The sequence below is a fragment of the Leptodactylus fuscus genome, chromosome 7 (assembly GCF_031893055.1).
Source record: "Leptodactylus fuscus isolate aLepFus1 chromosome 7, aLepFus1.hap2, whole genome shotgun sequence".
NCBI lineage: Eukaryota > Metazoa > Chordata > Amphibia > Anura > Leptodactylidae > Leptodactylus > Leptodactylus fuscus.
Window position 1 is genome coordinate 65,955,282 of NC_134271.1, and position 19,614 is coordinate 65,974,895.

The 19,614-nt window shown below is 40.1% G+C and overlaps 1 protein-coding gene across 1 annotated transcript in view; it reads left to right on the forward strand.

The window, feature by feature from the left end:
* Positions 1-19,614, forward strand: part of RHPN2 (rhophilin Rho GTPase binding protein 2) — a 39,837-nt gene that overhangs the window by 10,531 nt on the left and 9,692 nt on the right. Inside the window, exons 2-8 of the mRNA XM_075282035.1 lie at positions 2,533-2,645; positions 5,810-5,938; positions 9,483-9,558; positions 11,983-12,060; positions 13,075-13,199; positions 15,048-15,214; positions 19,395-19,582. Of these exons, the coding sequence (XP_075138136.1) occupies positions 2,533-2,645; positions 5,810-5,938; positions 9,483-9,558; positions 11,983-12,060; positions 13,075-13,199; positions 15,048-15,214; positions 19,395-19,582 (876 nt within the window). The remainder of the gene's footprint in view (positions 1-2,532; positions 2,646-5,809; positions 5,939-9,482; positions 9,559-11,982; positions 12,061-13,074; positions 13,200-15,047; positions 15,215-19,394; positions 19,583-19,614) is intronic.

Genomic DNA, 19,614 nt, shown 5'->3' on the forward strand with positions numbered 1-19,614 from the left:
ACATTTACTATGCCCCTACACCAGAGAAGTGGCTTAAAAACTTTGCAGTTGCCATTTTCATGCCACTCATGTCATGCATTGTAACAGGATGCTGTGGGGGAAATCAGGGGTCTACAGGCAAGCCAGACTTCATGATTTACATTTTGGCATAAATTTCAGTTAAGCGGATGAGATGGCAGAGAATGAGTCTGGTGTATAACAAGGTCTACTCCACCAGCAATGTGGGAATCACTAAGATGGGCCTTGACGATTTCACCACATGGTGCTGACCATTTCTGTCATATGGATCCCTGCACTTGTCAGCGGAGGATTATCCTTTATTTATTAGGCACAGGACATGGCATAAATCAGTCACATCCTCCACCAGGCCATGTGAGTAACTGAAATCTACACCAGCATTTCAGAGGAGAGCAGGTGTCCTTTTGGCTTTGAGTGTAGGCAATTTGGGAAAATTAGACCTGCCCCTGAGGACCTAGTAGGCTCATGTGCAAATCCATAAAATGATGATTGTCTCTACACTGATCGATTTGTGACCACAAAGGTATGTTTCTGCTCCTATTAAAGACCCCTGCACTTCACTATTATTGGTTTGGAAGGCATTTTCAACTAGGCGGACTCGCTTTAGTGGAGGTGAGAACGCTGAAGGACATAGGGGACACAGGACTATGGGAAGAATGGATTACATTTTTTAGATCAATTGCAGGCCATTTTAGGCAGAATGTAATGATAAATGGAATAGCTCATAACTAGGCCAGTGCCATTGGAAAATTGGACCATTTATTGTGTAAAGTTTCAGCAATGACTGTACATGGACCTTCATTCAGATAAAGCCCATAAGGGTCTGACTGTCGCCTCTCCAGGTAGCTACAAATTTTCAAGAGCTGACAAATCACCCCATCAGTCCGCCCCACACCTTGTCTGCTGACTTTTCCCAGATAAATCCCTTTTAACCGCCTTATTTACTGCTCGTTGAAATAAAGGCCCAACGCAGGATGTTATGTGCATGAAATGACTGTCACCGGACAATAGGCTATTCCTCGCCTCCTGCCGACACCTCTTTGTCTGGTGACATCATCCACTCTAATAACAAATCCCACGCTTTGTGGTTGCCTTTCACTAAAGAGTGACTCAGATTCCAAGACGTGTAAACTAAATGACTGGGGGATTGAAAGACCTTATTAATGCATCAGGATATCCACGTAAACAATGTATGTACTGTATATATGAAGTAATCACATTTATTAAAAGGAGTTGCTATATTTTATATTTTCCTGTAAAACATATGGCAGCATCAGTTTTATTGACCAATGAAATGCATTTGACCTCATACTGAAACACATTGGGGGAAGGGTAGTAATTATTTTGTTGACATAGAAATATTTTAAAAACTCATGAAACTTATGTCATTTCATATGTCATCAATCATGTCATATATGTCATTTTAAACACAACATTAAAAATTCCATCTCCGATCAAGGTAGGTTCCCTAAAAATACTGGGACTTCTCTTTTCAATAACTCCTATTGCTATGGTATGGGCCCTAGGATTACTGTGTAGCAGAAAGTTTTCATTATCGAGTTCACACGGAGTTTACGGGCGCGCATTCTGGCACGTATACACGTATCAGAATGTGAGCGCTCAAAACAGATCCCATTCATTTCAATGTATCATTACAGCGTATAACGCGCCGGCCGCAGGTACCAACAGGCCTCACAGGTCACCCATAACACACTACAGCTAAATGATTTCCTCTAATGGTCTCACAGTCTGTGCTCATAAATTTATGATCCTTGCCCTCTGGTAAGCTGGAGTGAGAAGATTTATGATGCATAGCCTTCCACTTAACCATTTATTGGCAAAAAAGCAGTGAGTTAACGGTGAGTATAGTCAAGGAGGGATTTTATGGGGGAGACTATGGCACAAAAGAGGGCATAGTTATTATGTGTGGGTACCAACAGGGGATATCAGGAAGCTTGTGCGCACCGACATGTTGTGCTCAATCCTTCATGATGGTCTGGACCCAAACAGAAAAGAAAAGGGAAATGTCACTGCTGCTATAAAGTACAGAAGGAATGCAGCTGACAGTTGTATGGAGAAGTTGTGGACCAGAACCTGTGAGCCTTCTCTCCTGGTCATATGTGTATGGGGGAGTCGATTTGTGATAAATGTTTGATGACATTTGCGATGGTGTGTATACATGTCTTCAGTTTTGTTTTAGTTAAGTGTTCGCCCTATACTGCATTGCTCAAAGATGTGATCTAGCCTTCCTTGAAGTGAAGATGTCTTTGAAGTGATATAATATATACTGAGCTACAACCATACACCATTCACGTTGGGCAGTTGCACTGATTGTTCCAGACTCACTATTCTGGTAATAGATTTCATCAGCTTGCTCTGCTTATAGTGATGTGATGGTGGAGAATGGTCAGTGGCTGCCACCTGTTTTGTTATAGCCCATTTAGAGAAGTTTTCTTTAACCTATATTCTCCTGTATATATATCTGACAGTATATAATTTCTCTGTTAATCACAGGGCAAAGCCATCGCACAGACCGGTCGCAGCAAATTACAGAATCAAAGGGCCGGGCTGAACAATCAGATCCTGAAAGCGATGAGAATGAGAGCCGGGGCTGAGAACCTCCTGCGGTATGTTCCCATTTCTCTGTACCAAGCTACAAAATGAAGCCTTTGTTCTGTCGGCTTCGGTGATCTTAGATTTCCCAGAGCAGATTCCCAACAGATGCAGCGTACTAATGAACACAGCAAGACAGCGCATTGATTGTAGCAACAGTTCAAGCACAGGTTACTAACCCGCTCCCTGCGGAGGCCTTACTGTGACTCTGCATAGGGGGCACCCTGCCAGGGATCTTGAGTAACCCTTTCGGCTAAACACAAACATGCATTTTTAATGTAAAAACTTGAATCCTACGCACACACTTATGAAACTTGATTCTGTTATTGGATGGTGGACATTCACTATTACTGGGGTTAAATAGTCTCGCTGCTGTTACTACTTCTGGTTTTACTGTCTTCGCATTTGCAGTGCAAGTACAGCTATATTTGCATTGGATGTACCAGTGACCCTATGGTGTACTTTAGCTCAAAGCCAAAATCAGCTGTCGAGGACCCCATTAGGTTGATTAGTACCAATGGCCCCATGTTTCAGATATTGCTACATTCTGTACCTATCCCCCAGATATTTGCTAAAAAAAATAAATGGTAAATCCTGGGAGCATAGCCTATGTCTATTCATGCCGACACTAATACTTGTGCAGTGGTAGACAATTCAGGTAACTGACACAACAAGCTGGGACTTCCAGTTCCACATGAGAGGTACAGCTGTAATGGACTACAAATAGTACAATCCCTCTCAGAGCAGAACAACTGTTGAAAAGTCACCGTCTTCAATACTAGGTCATTGTGATTTTTACATATGATCTGCCTTGGTGGTCTAGAGTTCACTGCAGCAAGGAGTACAATAGTCTCCCATCCCCCAATTTCCACAAAAGCCCTTTTTCAGCTAAAAACTTATAAAAGGACCATAGATAATGTAGCCATCTCCTATTTCAGTTTATTGTGAAAGGGAACAGACTGTTCTAAAGATAAGAAATCAGTTGTGTAGGTTTATACAGATATAGTAATGTAGGTGTAGACTACAAAATACTACTACCCCTTTGTACTGGTTAAGACAAGAAAAATAAAGTGATAAAGTTCCCCCTTCCCATCCCAAAACTTTTCAAATTATCACCTTGCTTGTGTGGATGGTGCATTGCATTGAGATACATAGATCTCCTACCCATGCATTATACAGCATGTCACAAGGGATAAAACATTTGTTCTCGCCTAAGCACAAATGTACTGACCGTTCCTGAGAATCTGAGAAAGTAGCAGTAATCTGTTACTCGTCATATAACCTCATTAAGGTCTTCACATCTGACTGTCATTATCTGGTGGTAGTAATGGTCAGGAACAGGTTCAATTAAAATACAGGTAAAAATGAGTGTCAGGAGTAAGCCACATGGGAGGTGTGCATTCCCCGGATAATATTCTAGATGTCTAATTAAGAGAAGCCAACTGTACCCACAAAGCCTTTTACATGGACAGATGAATGGGTGAATGAGCCACATGTAAATACAAACCTTATGGCCGATGAACAATAGAATGAACATTGGTCCATACCCATAGTCTTGATGATTGCTCTATTTCAGAGTGCCGCCACATACCACAATCCAGGCTGGGCATCCGGTCATTTCATTTGACATTTATTGATTGTCAGGTACTTGCAAAATGCTACAGCCAGTAACCAGTAGCTTCCAGTTATCTCCATCAAATGCTGGTTGCTGGCCAGGAAATCTGCCTTTATACATGGTAATTTGTAATAGCGAGTACAGGAATGTGGCCACTAATTGTCGGGCTACACCTGTACTCACTATTACTTCAGATGGAAAGTACAGGTATACTTTCCCTGCCAACGCGTGGTCACCCTTAAACTCCTTTAATAAACTGAAGGCTATATGTAAATAGCTGGCTTGGCTAAATAGTCAATAAGGGCCGTGTAGTCATATCCAAGACTTCTTTCCTACTATAATGATTAAGATATGACTTTGTGGTCAGGATTGTGACTGAAAAAGGGGTTAGAGAACATTCACTGGGTGTTGTAGCATCTGGTATGTCTATGATAAATTCCCTTCAGAACTATGATATGGAGTAACGGTAGGAGCACAAAGCTTGCAGATGACCCCTGATGCTGTATGACAGTGAGGATCCTCCCTGCAAAGTAATATTTAGAGGGGTTGTTGAGCCTTTAAAAAAAAAAAAAATAATAATAATAATTTTTTTCTTCACAAAAGCCATGCCACATCTGTCTACAGGTTGCCGGTGGTATTGAAGAACAACCACCCAATTTATTTAAGTGGAGCTGATCTGCAATACCAGGCACAACCTTTAGACTGGCGTGGTGCTGTTTTTGGACAAAGGCAGCTGTGTTTTTCTAATCCTGAATAACCCCTTTAATTCTTACAATGTCTTCAGGACCTGTAGATCGTGATAGTTGTCATCAGATTTAATGGTGTGAAAATTGAAGCTACTCTTCTGGATATGTGTTATATTGTATGAAAGGTTTCCCATAAAAAAAACATTAATGTGTTTAACAAAAGATTAATTAAAATCATACGGGCTTAGCATCAATGACACTGACTGCAACAACCACTAAAATCTCTCTAAAGTATTCACAACACTCTTATATGGGTAATAAAAGAGGCGCTGTCTTCTTTACTTTTCACCACTGAGCAGCACAGCAAAGCTTTTTAGGGATGTAATGTAGTAATCTAGTTACTAACCAACTGCCTTGCAAAATACTGAAAACACTTCTCCAAGACAATGCAAACAATTGCTCTAAGACCTAACTCAGGAGCAGTATAAAGACCAGGCAGTGTGCATGGTGGGAAATCCCAAATCAAAAAATCTGATTCGGGGACATAGTGATGCAGAGGTAGCAGTCACAACTAGTTCCGATGTGTAAATTCCCTCTACCACATATGAAGACATTATAAATAGTAGATAATGTGGGGAAAGAAGTTAAAGATTTTGTGTTGGAGCTTTAGGTTATGCCTCTGGTCTAACTGATGGTAGTCAAAATGCAGAATACAACCAAAGTGAATGCCTTTCATACCAAGACATTATTCAACAAAGTAAGTAGAAAGAAGAATGGAAACAATTCAGAGCATCTATAATATACCTGTTGGCTAGTGAGTATTCTGCTGGGGATACCTTGCACCTAACATTGTCCTATTTTTTCCCTCTTTCTTTAGGGCCACCAACAATAGCAAAGTCCGAGAACAAGTTCTACTGGAATTAAGTTATGTTAACTCCAATCTACAAGTTCTCAAGGAGGAGCTGGAACGCTTAAACATATCAGTGGAGGTGTACCAGCACACTGAGTAAGACCCATCATTATGCTTTGCTATCAGTACATTGATAAGACCCCAACACTCCTAAAAGGCCCGTAGGTTTTTCATAAAGAGCAGGTTGACCTCTGATGTGGGAGTTAATGGCAGAACATTAACCATTGTCCTACTCCAGCTCTGCCTTTGTTTACCAGAAAAGCATATCTTGCATTCCTTACAATAGCGCTTAAGTTGACTTTTAGAGCCAGGCTATTTTGAGTCTCTCTAAGGAGAGAATGAGTTTCTTAGCTGATAAGAGCTGGGTGAGCTGTTTAGCAGTTGTACTTTGTATGTAATTCTAGTGCAGTTGTAATTTTTACCTTAACCCCCCACTATTCCTTAGTGATTGGTATGGTCACAGACTAATTGCATGAGTTCAGGACCGCCCACCTGACAGTATAGAGCCTAATTAGCATACCGTATGCTGAACTAAGAGAAATGATTGCTCAGGTAAAATGCCAACTGTGCCGGAATCAGTAGTGCTACACCTATGAAAGCATGCAAAGAGATGGTGGTGGTGATGAAACACTCCCTTTAAAAACTGCATCAAAAATTGCTCGTAATAGTTACTAACTGGAAAGTAACATGGCTATTTTGAAACTGCATGTGAGCCCAGCATGTCGGTCATTGCTGAAGGTGTTACTGTGGTTTTCAACCTTTGCAATACGTAAGTTTCTGGCAGTAAGCAGCAGAAAAAAGAATTGTGATTTCAGGTGTTTTTTGTTGCATTGGTTTTCTCGATAAAAAAATCAGCAGCATTTCACAGTGTTTGTTGTTAGCCTTAGGTTTTTAGGTTTTTGTGACAGTTTAATAATCCAAAGGAAGGAGACAGTCCAGAAGGAAGTACAAATAAAAAAGATTAACACTTTTCCTTTATGGCTTTGGCTCTAAACATTGTGAAGTGTTCCCATGAAAGGCACGGTGGCAAAAAACACCCAAAAACAGGTGTTTTGCTGCGACTTACCTGCAAGGATCAGTGTAGATCTCCCAAAGCTCAGAACCTTTACCTTGAAAGCTGCAGCAATTATTGCACTTTATTATGCACTTCTAGTTTGTCACGGCATATGGATAAGGTTTGTATAAATCTCACCCACAATGTTACTGCTGTAGAATGTAGTAGGTTAGTTGCTGCACACTCGCTGCGAGCTAACTGCCTTGCTGTAATTGTGTCCCCAGCCTTATGGTGATTTTGGTTGCATCATTTTCATCTCCTAATGTGCCTCAGTTAGTGCTCACACTATGCGTTATAGTTCTTTTAATCTGCCGAGTTGCAAGTTCTCAAATGCTGCTTATGTTTCACAGTTACTGTTTTATTTATATACTAGTGCCTTTCTTAACTGGAGTCAGTGGAAAGCAATTGCAACACAAGCACATCCAGATAAGACTAGCTGCTTTGTGTGTGTGCGTATATATATATCCTCCCAAAAAATGCATCTCAAAATGCTCAGTTCTGTCTGTCAGCAGGAAAATTGGTATTAAACTAATGATGGTACCTTGTAGGGTGCTTTCCCAGGATGCCTTTCTTATTTGGCATTGTAGCTTCATTTTCACAAAAATCAATAACAAGGGCAGTCGTGACTGCACATGTAAAAACAGGAGGCCGGCTTCAGATGGAGGCAAATACAGAAAAATAAGGCATGTCACTTTAGAATTGGGTGGCATCTACAGAAGAAGTGCTCATAAACCACTTTTTAGTTAATATGTATAGTAATGAAATGCTAATTATCATGAAAATGGAGCTACAATACAGAATGAGAAAGACATCTTTGGAAAGTGTAGAATACACCCTACAAGGTACTGTCATTTGTTTGCTACTGATTTTCATGCTGACGGACACCTTTTTTACATGCTTTGTAATGTAGTACTATGACTTATTATGACTGTCACGTCCGGATAGAGATTGATAAGATATGGAAGATTCTCTGTTTATGGCTGTGTATTAGTAAGAACTATAGAATGTGGAGATGCTGGGTGTGTAAAGTTCTACTGAGGTAATGGTAGATTACGGAGCGCACATGACCTGGTTTCAGTCATCCGTAGTCACTTATTATTGGTGAACACTCCCTGTCTCCCTCCTTATTACAATATTTAGACTCATTAGCTAAGGAAGCCGCAGATTCAGCACTATAAGGACTTAGAGCAGCTGTTGCTGTGCTGAGGTCTACACTTTAGTTTGCACTTTCCCATGCTGCATATTATGTTTAGTTACTATGGTTATGCAGGATCAGAAAAGAAAACACTGAGGCTTTCATTTGTCTATGACTTACCATATCTCTGCTATTGCAGTTCAAAAGTGATAAAGTAAATGTGGGCTTCAGTAGCACAAACAGCCTGTGTGCTTGCGTGGCACTATTTCTGGTATCCCCACAATCTGGTCTCACAGCCTCTCACTTAAACCAAATCAGTTCTCTCTATGCTGCGCTGGTGATGTCCAAAGAGACAGAAACGGTGCCGTCCGTAGCTGAGAAACTGATTTGGTTATAACCTCGCATCATGCAGCAAAGGCTTCTGGGAAGTCGGGCATGTTGTTCAGGGTTGCTTGCTATAGAGGGCAGCATAACAGAGGCACTGTCTCCCTGTTTACATCTTGGGAGACAGATTTGCATATTCTTCCCATGTTCCTTTGCAGTGGAGCAACTATGGCTATAAGTCTCCACACACCTGAGAAGGTGGTCTCTCCCTAAGGAGTGACGTTATCCCCACAATCTGGACGAAAGTAGTCATGCTTTCTAATTGTAGAAGAATTTGTATCATTGTATGCTGCTTTCTTACATCACCTTAGTACAGAGGTGTTCTTAGAAGCAATGCTTAGGGAGGTTACTGCTGTATAATGGCTTCTAATGAAGCATCCCAGATGGAGAGGGTCTTTGTATCATGATGTCAAGGACACAGAAACTGCCTAATATAATAATCTATTACAAAAAGTGCAAATAAATTAGAAAAAGGTGGCACTGCTAATTCTTGAACCAAAGGTTCACCATTGTCTGTAATATATCAAACGACAAACCTTAATATGGGAATTGACAATTGTCTTTGCCACTAGTGTGGTGGTGCTCAGCAACCCAAAGTGTAAGTAAACTTAGCAGGAAAAAAGAACAAAAACGGGAGGGCACTCACCACATGGCAGAATATCTTCTTATAAACATCTCCTGGGAGGGAGCGATAGCATCATAGGCAAAGAGGCAACAGCCGTTTCGCGCTCTCCAAAGCGCTTTCTTGCACACAAGGCTTGAGAAAGCGCTTTGGAGAGCGCGAAACGGCTGTTGCCTCTTTGCCTACGATGCTATCGCTCCCTCCCAGGAGATGTTTTTAATGCACTTTAAATAAAGGACTGTGTTTTTAAGAAGATATTCTGCCATGTGGTGAGTGCCCTCCTGTTTTTGTTCTCTTTTTCTAATAATCTATTACTACTGCACTGTAGAGCTGTTCAGTCCTTTTCCATCACCCGTAATGCCTTGCACTGAGCAATACTGCACATAGCTTTGTTGCTATAGGATGTGCCCCAATTTATTGACTCTTACTACATTATATATTACAGGCAGATCGCCAGCATTCCTCTCCTCCCTCTTGGCCTTAAAGAGACAAAAGATGTTGATTTTACAACTGCTTTCAAGGTAACTACAGATCTCCTCTCTATATATACTCCACTCCTTATAAAATAATGGTACGTGTGATTGTATACGAAATGTGCAGAGTTTCTAGAATGTGGAAACCATCAACTGGTTTTGTTAATCTTGAGTCTTAAAGGATTGGTGCAATTTTGACTTTAGTTCACCTTTATATGTCTGCTTGATGCATACATGCAGGACCAGCCCCAAGTTTGTCTGGGCCATTGGGTGAGAGAACCTCAATGGGTCCCTTTTTTGTGACACAGCTCATGTGGAAGGAGTGTTTTCCTCTAAAAGGTGCCAAAGCAAAAAAAAAAATCAAACCCCAAAAAAACACCTGAAATTGTGTAGTTTTTGCAGTGGCAGTCTGCTGGAATCAGGGCCGTTTTAATGCATTGGTGTCCCTGTACAAATTTTTTGAAAGTGGGCCTTAATGCCCTGGCTGAAATTATATAGGTCTTTTGTAACTTTTGTCCTTAACATTGCAAAAAATCGAAAACCAGGGGTGAAATTACAGCTATAATTGATTTGCTGGGTGCTGGCACCGGCCCTGCATCCATGTTGCAAGAGCTGCCCTTTAAGTTATCTATGATTGGTTTTCATGCAGACATTCATTTTGGTGTAGAATGACTGTATTGGATGCCCTAAAATATCCTGTAATAGCCCAAAGTCAAAAGCAGAGCTCCGAAGATCCCATGTATAGGGAACCATTGTCACTGACAGATCACCATTGTCATCTGCTGACCTGTCTATAACAACCTGGGAAACCAATCAAATTTCAATATAATTTTCCTAAAGCACTTCAACAGTGAAAACAGTAATACAATCCCACAAATGATATATAGTATTTGTCTGATCCTGACTATTTTTATGTCTGGGTTTATTACTTTTTCACTTTTTCTGTTCTGCTCAAAGATTTGTTTAAGTTAATGGTCAGGTCCATATGGAAAATTATTATTATTATTTGTTTATTTTTGACGGATCCTTCAATAAAAAGATATCAGAACACTGATGTGAACTTGTCCTAACTGTAAGGTTGCTTGGTGAGCGCACTCATACAGTAGACTTCAGTACTTTAATGCGCTGCTATGTAAAAATGACTACATTTGTCCCAGAGCAGTTGATCTTAAGGGCATCCAGGTGTCAGACTTTCACAGATTTAATATTGATTACCTATTCTAAGGACAGTCCATCAATATTAGAAACTGGATAACCCCCTTTAAGAAAAAGGCAAACCAACTTGCCCCACTTCTAGATCTCTAGCTATAGCGTAGGGCTCAATCTGATCTCTTTCTTCAGAATAAGTGCTGTCATTCTCCGAATATGATCTCTGGCATGGAGTAATACCTGTCAAAACGCAACCACACTTATGAATCATCCTACAGATATTTCTCCAGAGATTCTGACTATTACGACGCAAGATTAGCCAGAATAGAAAGTTTCTATTCTTGGGATAAGGAACATGGTCTATTTTTAGAACTGTAAATGTAGACTCATTCACTCAGATAATTGCACGGAGACTTGAGACCTCACTACGTCATGTACTATCGTGCCCTGGATCAGCCTGACCCTCCTTCCAGAACAGAGTGACGGAAGAAACTTTATGCAATAACTGTGGAGCAGATCGCCAGCAGGCAACACCCGTTACTTTCCTCCAAAACTAGCTGTCAGAGAATGATCTGTCAGTGACTAATGCAGAATACACCCTGGATTCCTCTTGTGAGCTATTCATCTTGATGTATTAGCTCCTATAAATAATGATTAGTAACTTCCTATGTAAAAGCTGTTCTCCACCTAACGCTAAATATAAACATAAGAGGATATCCTTTGATGTTCAGTTTGCTATTGTTTTGCTACCTCACATTATTACCATTTATTTTACCTTTAGGGGTCTCAGGGGTCTGAATTCATGTGCTCCCCCACATTATTAAAGGGGTTGTGCTGTTAAGGACATTTATCCTCTATCCATTGGTATGGATGACACCACAGTTATTATATAGTCCCTATATAGAATGTGTTTGGTCATCTACATTTACATGGATGGTTTACACTGGCAGAGATCAAGTCCCTAGATAAATAAGGTCAAACAAAGTAGACATTTTATTACTGAGCAGAGTCTAATTTATTTTTAGCCTTCTTTTATAGAGCAGAGTCTAATTTATCAATCTGACCTACATTTTAACCCCATGAAAAGCTGTAAAGGTATTAAACTGAAAGGGGATGGTCAAACACAGCAAAGTAATAAAAATGCCACGAGTTAATGATTTATATAACACTCCGTCCTCTTTCTCAATAATAAAGCCAAAATGGTTCTAGGAAATACTCACCAAGCGTTAACTCTTTACATGCTAATAAATCCCAAAAATAACAACAATATCCCTTTGTAAGCAACATATTTCCTCTCCATGAATGTTGTGTTTGCTTTTTCAGGACTTTATCCTGGAACATTACAGTGAAGATGGAGCTGATTATGAGAATGAGCTGGCTGACCTGATGGACCTCAGACAGGTAGAGGCTTTATGTTGAACATGTTGTCCTTTCTTAACGTTACTGCTAGGTTTTCGGATGTCTGGTTTCCAGTATAGTCCTGGTTCTTAGCTGGTCATTTACATTAGATATCTGAAAGGTCCGTCTGATGTCTAAAAGGACAGACCAACAAAGGAAAGATATGTCATAGGACAAACCGCAGGGATAATAAAGGATCAATCCCCCTATAAGACTTTGGATGGGTTCTTGGTGCAACCATGGGTGTTTTAATTTCCCTCTCACACAATGCTTCATGTATAGATTACTTTGGTGCCAATAGGAGTAATTCCTAGTATCAGTATCAACTTTCACCTAGCAGAGTGAGAATTCCTATTTAGTGAATAGCTCAGAACGTTAGAAGACAGATCACTGATATATGATTCAAGGTGCACAAAAGGTAAACCTCAATTTACTCAATTTACATTGATTTATTTTTAACCCTTCGGGGCATATTTTATAATATATATATATATATATATATATATATATATATAAAAAATTTTTTGTAACTTCATGGCAAATATCTAGCAGAGTCACAAAACTTGTGTTTGCAGCTTTTTTTCTGTAGCAAAAAGATTACTGAAATCTTTGTTGGCTTGACGTCTCCTCATAAATCAGACCGCTCTTCCTCCGGTGCCAGAGTTATGAAGAGTGCAGTGCGCCACTCTTCATAAAATATGCTCCTTTGAATTTCGCACTTTAATACAGTATAAGCCAACTTTTTGGCTTCTTTCCATGTGCTGAACTGTTGCCCACTTCAGTGTGTGAAAGGTGTACAAAGGTAAATCCGGTGATTATTCTACATGAGGACTAGCAGGGGAAGGGTCAGAAAATAGATGCCAAAACATTCTTTAATGTCATTTTCAGATACCACTACAATGTTGTGTTCCAGTGGCTCATACCCAGAGTTTACCTGGGAGGAACATACTGTGCACGCCCTATAAATTCTCCACTCTTTTGTCCTTTACGATTACCTTTTTTTTTCTTTTAATTAAGGCATGCCGAACTCCTAGCCGAGATGAATCTGGGATTGAGATGTTGGTTAGTTATTTTCAGCAGCTTGGATTTCTGGAGAACCGGTTCTTTCCATCCAGCAGAAATATGGGAATATTGTTCACATGGTAAGCAATACAAAACGAGAGAAACAGAGACACACACATATATAGATAGATGAAAAATCAAGGGAACAGGGAACACTGCGTTCCTGTGGCAAAGTGTTTTCTTTAGTATTTCCCCTTCAGGACCTTTGTAAACTTCACAAACATGTAACCTGAGATATCGTGTAAGTTGTCAGAACACGTCTGTTTGCTTAGACAAATATCTTCACAGTTTAGATTCTCATCTGATCACTTTTGTGACAGTAAAAGTGGATGTTGCTCTCTTGTTCACAAGAAGATGCTTGAACCAGCAGAATTACAGAGACGTGTATGGTGGAACTGTCACTAAGACATCTTGAAATTCCACTATAATTATCTTCTTTGCCTTTGTCCAAGAGAAGAAAAAAAGAGGCAAAGGGCGCACTGGTCGAAACATACGATCCTTTATTAACACACAACATGTTTTGGGCAATATCTTCCTTTTTCAAGTGAGATATTGCCCAAAACGCGTTGTGTGTTAATAAAGGATCATACGTTTAGACCAGCGCGCCCTTTGCCTCTTTTATTCTTCTCTCGGATGTATTGACGCATATACGGAGTATACCGTGTACCTTGAGGTTGGCTGCTGCTTATTGGGATCCATCCATCCATCCTTCCTTCCTAGTGAATATCTAGGTATGTGTGAAATCATACCTAAATCCGTACAGCCGTTTGGCTGACACCCACAAACATCCAAACACACAAACTTTCACATTTATAATATTAGTAGGATCTTCTCGGTTCCTTACCTTTGTGTTATAGAGGTATGTCACAAGATACCATTCGTGGGGTTCCATTAACTGGGAATTGTACCAGTTCTCAAAATAAATCTACTATTGGAAAGTTTCAAGCAGTGTAAAAGGTACTCTAGTGCTTTTTGGTGTACGAAGACCTCTATTTTTTTAAAGATTTGATGGCAACCTCAGCTAATAGCACCCTACCAATGAAATGTCAGTAAGACAGATCTTCCTTTTAAAGAAGCAATGAAGTCAGCAGCAGCTCTGGAGTTTCTTTAGGACTAATCCACATGTTGTGAAAAGTATGCCACAATGTACATTGTGAGATACAGATTTTGTGCCATTTCTGCAGCAGATTTGTTCTACAGATTTAAGTAAAGTTGAAGATTATGAAGGAATTGCAGAACCAAATTCTGCAACACAAAGAAAATGCAGCAGAAGGTATTTCCACAGCAAAAAAACTACATGGAGAAATACACCATGTATGTGTTGCAGATTTGTCTCAGTTATAAAAAAGCATAAATAATAATTATGAATACACATTTCTGATTTGAAGCCATACTTTAGTGGCACAACACACTTTGGTCACTCCCTTTATGTCATGTGAGTGATTCAGAAGTGGACTCTATTTGTTCAGCCTTAAACAATTAGCAGCGCAGCCAGGTATGAGTGCGAGCACGGCCACAAATGGAGGCTTGTGTTCCTCCTCCACTTAAGCGGATCTGCTGAGCGGACAAAATAAAAGGAAGACTTAACATTAATGACAGGCTGTATTTTGATTCATAGATTATAGGCTTGACTAAGCCTTTCATGAACCCACAGACCTGTATAAACTTCTAGATGAATGACATGGGTGGAGAGATTCATGATCTTGTTGCATTCCTAATAAACAAGGAAAAAATGTTATAAGTCTTCAAATTATAATGTATATATAGTCAATATTTAATAGGAATGTGGCCAGTGCTGTAACCAATTGTAACCTGGTAATAAATCCTTACTATATGGAACATACAGTATAAAAAGTATAAGTATATGTCTGGTTAGCAGATTTTCTGATCTGTGTTTATAATAAATCATAAATCTTTATTGTATTTAGGTACGACTCCTTTACTGGTGTTCCTGTGAGCCAACCGAATATTTCACTGGAGAAGGCCAGCATTTTATTTAACATGGCCGCCCTCTACACACAGATTGGAGCTCGCAGCAACCGACAGACAAAAAGCGGATTGGAGGAGGCTGTTACTATGTTCCAGAAAGCTGCAGGTAATGTGATCTAGCCCACAGGTCATATGTGAATGTTACATGTTAAGTACTGACTGATACTGACCATAGACATCAACCAGTAAAATTTATTCTGATCAGTTCACATACCTATGTGTCTGGTGACAAAAAGGGGCGTACTTGAGGGGGTGCAGAGGGTGCAGTCGCACCAGGGGCCCAGGAGCCTTAGGGGGCCCATAAGCACTGGCATCAGCATTCAGATTGCAGTTTCCATCTAGCCCATAAGCCAAGGAGACCCACAGATTACCCTAACCACACTAAAGTGGATTAAAATCCTTATCACTGATGACCATCACTATCAAAAATTCACTGTAGGGATGAGGTAGGCGGTCCTGGACAAAAGATTACACCAGGGCCCACAAGACTTTAGTTACGCCACTGGTAACAGACCACTATTAGACACACTAATCCTACATACTGTATGGAAGATAACCACTTGTCCAGGCTTTAGATAACATTCCCATTAGCCAATCCAGCATCCATATTTATGGAGGTGTCCGCTTTATAACCAGTGTCGCTCTGAGCATTGAGTTTCATTGTAAGATATCAAGAATGAAAATTATCTCTACGCTAGTTTCACACAAACAGCATTTCTGTTGTCTTGGTCCATCGGAGGACCAAAACAAAGGTGAGGCAGACTGGTACAACAGCAGTCACATATGGAGCCCAACAGACCACAATAACTATAATCGGATCAGTCGGGTGTCTGTTGTGAACTGACACCGCCAGACAAAAAAGTTGAGCTTGCAGAATGTTTTTGCCCGCCGATTTTGGACGAACATTGTGACATAAACTTCAAAGCAGTCCTAGTTTATGTTCCAAGGGCAGAAAATGAAGAAGAATTCCTCTTCATTATCCGCCGCTGGTATTTTCACCTGCAGTCGAGCCATGACAAGATGCTGATGTAGTGCATTGGTTTTCTATCACAGCTTCCAATTGAATGGGCCTAATTAGAAGGGAGTCTCGAGTTGCTAATTCTGTGGCTGAATCAGCCATGGAATCCGCAGCAAGATCGAGCAGGACACTTCTTTTTTCCGTGTCCTGCTGCGATCTCTGCCTCCCATTGAAAACAATGGGAGGTGGATTCCGGGAGGGATCTGCCGCAGATTCGGGGGTGTAATCCTTCCCCAAATAGTTCTCGTCTACCTGCTAAGATAACTATATACAGGCATGTTGTGAGTGCACCTGTCTCACAACAAGTGCACTTTAAGCTCCTCCCACTAAGGCTGTAGCTCAGTGACATTGTTTTTGCAGTAGTTGGTCAAGAGGTTATTGCAGTTAATGATTAACATGTAGTTCTGTAGAGCGTTCTCTCTGTTGTGTCCACACTACCGATGGAGGAAAATTGCAGTCTTTAGTTTTCTGTAATGTAAAATCTTGGAATTGAAAAAATGCCTTATTCCTGGTGTCTTTGTGACCTTTCTCTTTTATTAAGTGGGGAAAAGTGTATGCAAACCACATGTACCGTAATACTTTGGTCAACGTCTTTCTTAGAGGCAATTCTAGGACAAAGCTTAGACAGGACCCTGTGTATTTACAGCTGCTGTAGTTGTATAACTACCTGGCAATGTGAACCTGGCCATCCAGTGTTAACACTGCACTAACTGCCCCACCTCTCCTTAAGGAAAAACAGGAATTAGGTTTATACTTGTAATTCTTAGAGATTATATTGCAACCCTCAAGCACAGTTGTCTATAGCTATCTAAAGTGTCATTTCTACTTTAAACGACTTCTGCAATAAAAAAGAGCCTTCCACCTATACGCACCTATATAGATTGAGAATTAATATTTTCAGTTTGACAATACACAGAGCACCAAGATATATGATTTATAACTGATTTCACTATTTATGGTTCACTGCATTGTATAATCTGTATTGCAGAGTAGAATCCATATATAGACAAAGAAGGGACCGCTCACAGGATCAGGTGTGATATATGGGTTGGCATACCAGTGTGATGGCACATGGGCCACTTCTGAACCAGCAAGTGAAAAACCTAGTGGCAACAATATAAAAGGTCTGGCACAACTAGTTAAAATACTTTTCCTTCACTTTAACATCATGGTCAGCATAGGGAATGGCTTACGTGCCTTGAGCACAATTGCTTTTACTCTAGCCTAAATATAAGTTAGTGTGTCCCACAAAGTGAATGGAAAGGGGCATGTAACTATAGAACACTCTCCACTCACTACAGCTGCTCTCGAGGTAGATGGTCCCAGTGGTGGAACTCACGTATGTTTGACATTTGTAGCATATCTTGTGGATATGTCTCAAGTATCCAAAATGGGAATACCCCATTTATTTATTTATTTTATTTAACTTATATAGCGCCATCATATTTACAATCTAAATTCCCTGTCAGTATGTCTTTGGAGTGTGGGAGGAAACCAAAGTACCTGGAGAAAACTGACGCAAATATGGGTAGAACATACAAACTGCTTAATACAATTGAGTTCGTATGTGGAAGAGGGGCATTTGGGCTCCCACAGATACCTGGGCTTGGGTCTTCCTGCAGGTGATTCACCCGCTATAGCCATTACCATCTTGGGCACTGTGAAGGTAGTTACGTGGTTGCAGTCATGTCCAATATATCAGCCTTGAAGCATCATACTTCAGCTGAAATATAGTAGGAACCTGTTGTGGCAGTCCCCATTGTGACAGTGTAAAATGGGATTTTTCTTACAATAGCTAAGGAACCTGTGAAGTGAATGTGGTTTTCTTTTGGGAATATATGGTAGAAGTGGATTATCCCACTAAATAAACAGTGGATCACAGCATATATTGTGCACACAGATCTGCATGCCATTTATAAAAGAAGAAAGGCGGCCTGCAAGTCTTCTGTCAAGGGCTGATTAAGTGTAACTAGTCTAACCAGTTACAGTCCGAATCCTGGAATGATAAGCTTGTGTTTACACTGTGGGTCTGAATAACTGAGGTGTGGGAGGTTGTGTGAACATGTAAGGAGACCTGCGGAGCAGGACTGTACACAACCTCTTACTGCTGCTAGCTTTTACAGCATTTCTCTCTAGAAGGCTGGTTTCCTTTGGCCATAATCTGACATTGTAGGGTTTGTATCACAACCACAACACCCAAAGCCCCTGAGGTCATATTGAACTGATCTGTCACCCAGCTTTCCTAGACATTGTTATGGTGTAATATACAGTATTTCCTGATCCTGAAAGAAAACAAGGAATATTTGCTATTTAGGTCTTTGGGAAGCTAGAACAATCCTTGTAGGTCCTGGTATGGCTGCCATATTGGCTGTCACCCTACTTTCCCATACACAGATATAATTGTATCTGTATTTCGCAGTAAAACATCAAACAGCAGATATAATAAACTAACACCATGCACCAGTCATATAGTGTAATTACAGATTACTACTCCTGTAGCATTAGTAACATGGCTGAGGTTTACGTTACAAGAGTGGTTCCTGCAAATAGCAATTACCTTGTATTATCGTCAGATCCTGACATCAGAGCCTGTTTCCCAACATTGCAATCAAATATGGCCCAGATTTACTATTGTGTTTTTAATTTTGAGTTCTGTCGTATTTGGGATAGGTGTCTTGAGCTTTAACTTTTATTAATGTTTTTGGAGGGTACATTTTGAACCCAAAATCCTATCATTATTTTTTTGCATTTCATTTTCACGATATTCACTTTGCATTAAATATGACATGGTAACTTTGCCCAGGGTCATTTCCATTACAGTTATACCATATTTATATTGGCTTTATTAGGTTTTCTGCTTTTACTAATATTTTGGGGGAGATGACATGACCAAAACATGTTAACTTGCGCACTGCAGTATACTTGTTTTTACAGAGTATATTTCTTATTAACGCTTATCCTTATACGCACATGGGAATACCTATGTTTCATCACTTTATTTACATAATGTGTTTTTAAAAATATGAAGATTTTTTTTAACTCTTTATGTATTTCTTTTTTTTTTATTCATATTTACTTTTTTTATTATTCTTTCTTGTCCACAAATGGACTAAAACCTGGGCTCTCTTGACCCCAGTTCAATGTGCCGCAATACTTCTGTTTTGTAGTACATTGCATGTAGTGTTTTGCATTCCGTTTTGATAACTTTCTTAAGCATGATGTCTGACCACTGCCGATTCTTGACAGATGCTTTATTCTTCTCTTCCAGGGGTACTCAGCTACCTTAAAGAGACATTCACCCATACCCCCAGTTATGACATGAGTCCGGCTATGTTGGGAGTTCTCATTAAGATGTTTCTGGCAGAAGCCCAGGAGTGTTACTTTGAAAAGCTGATCCTATCAGGAGTTCAGAACGAGTTCTGCACTTTGGTGAAGATGGCACAAGAAGCGGCAAAGGTAATTGTTGTCTTTTATACATCAGCTACCAG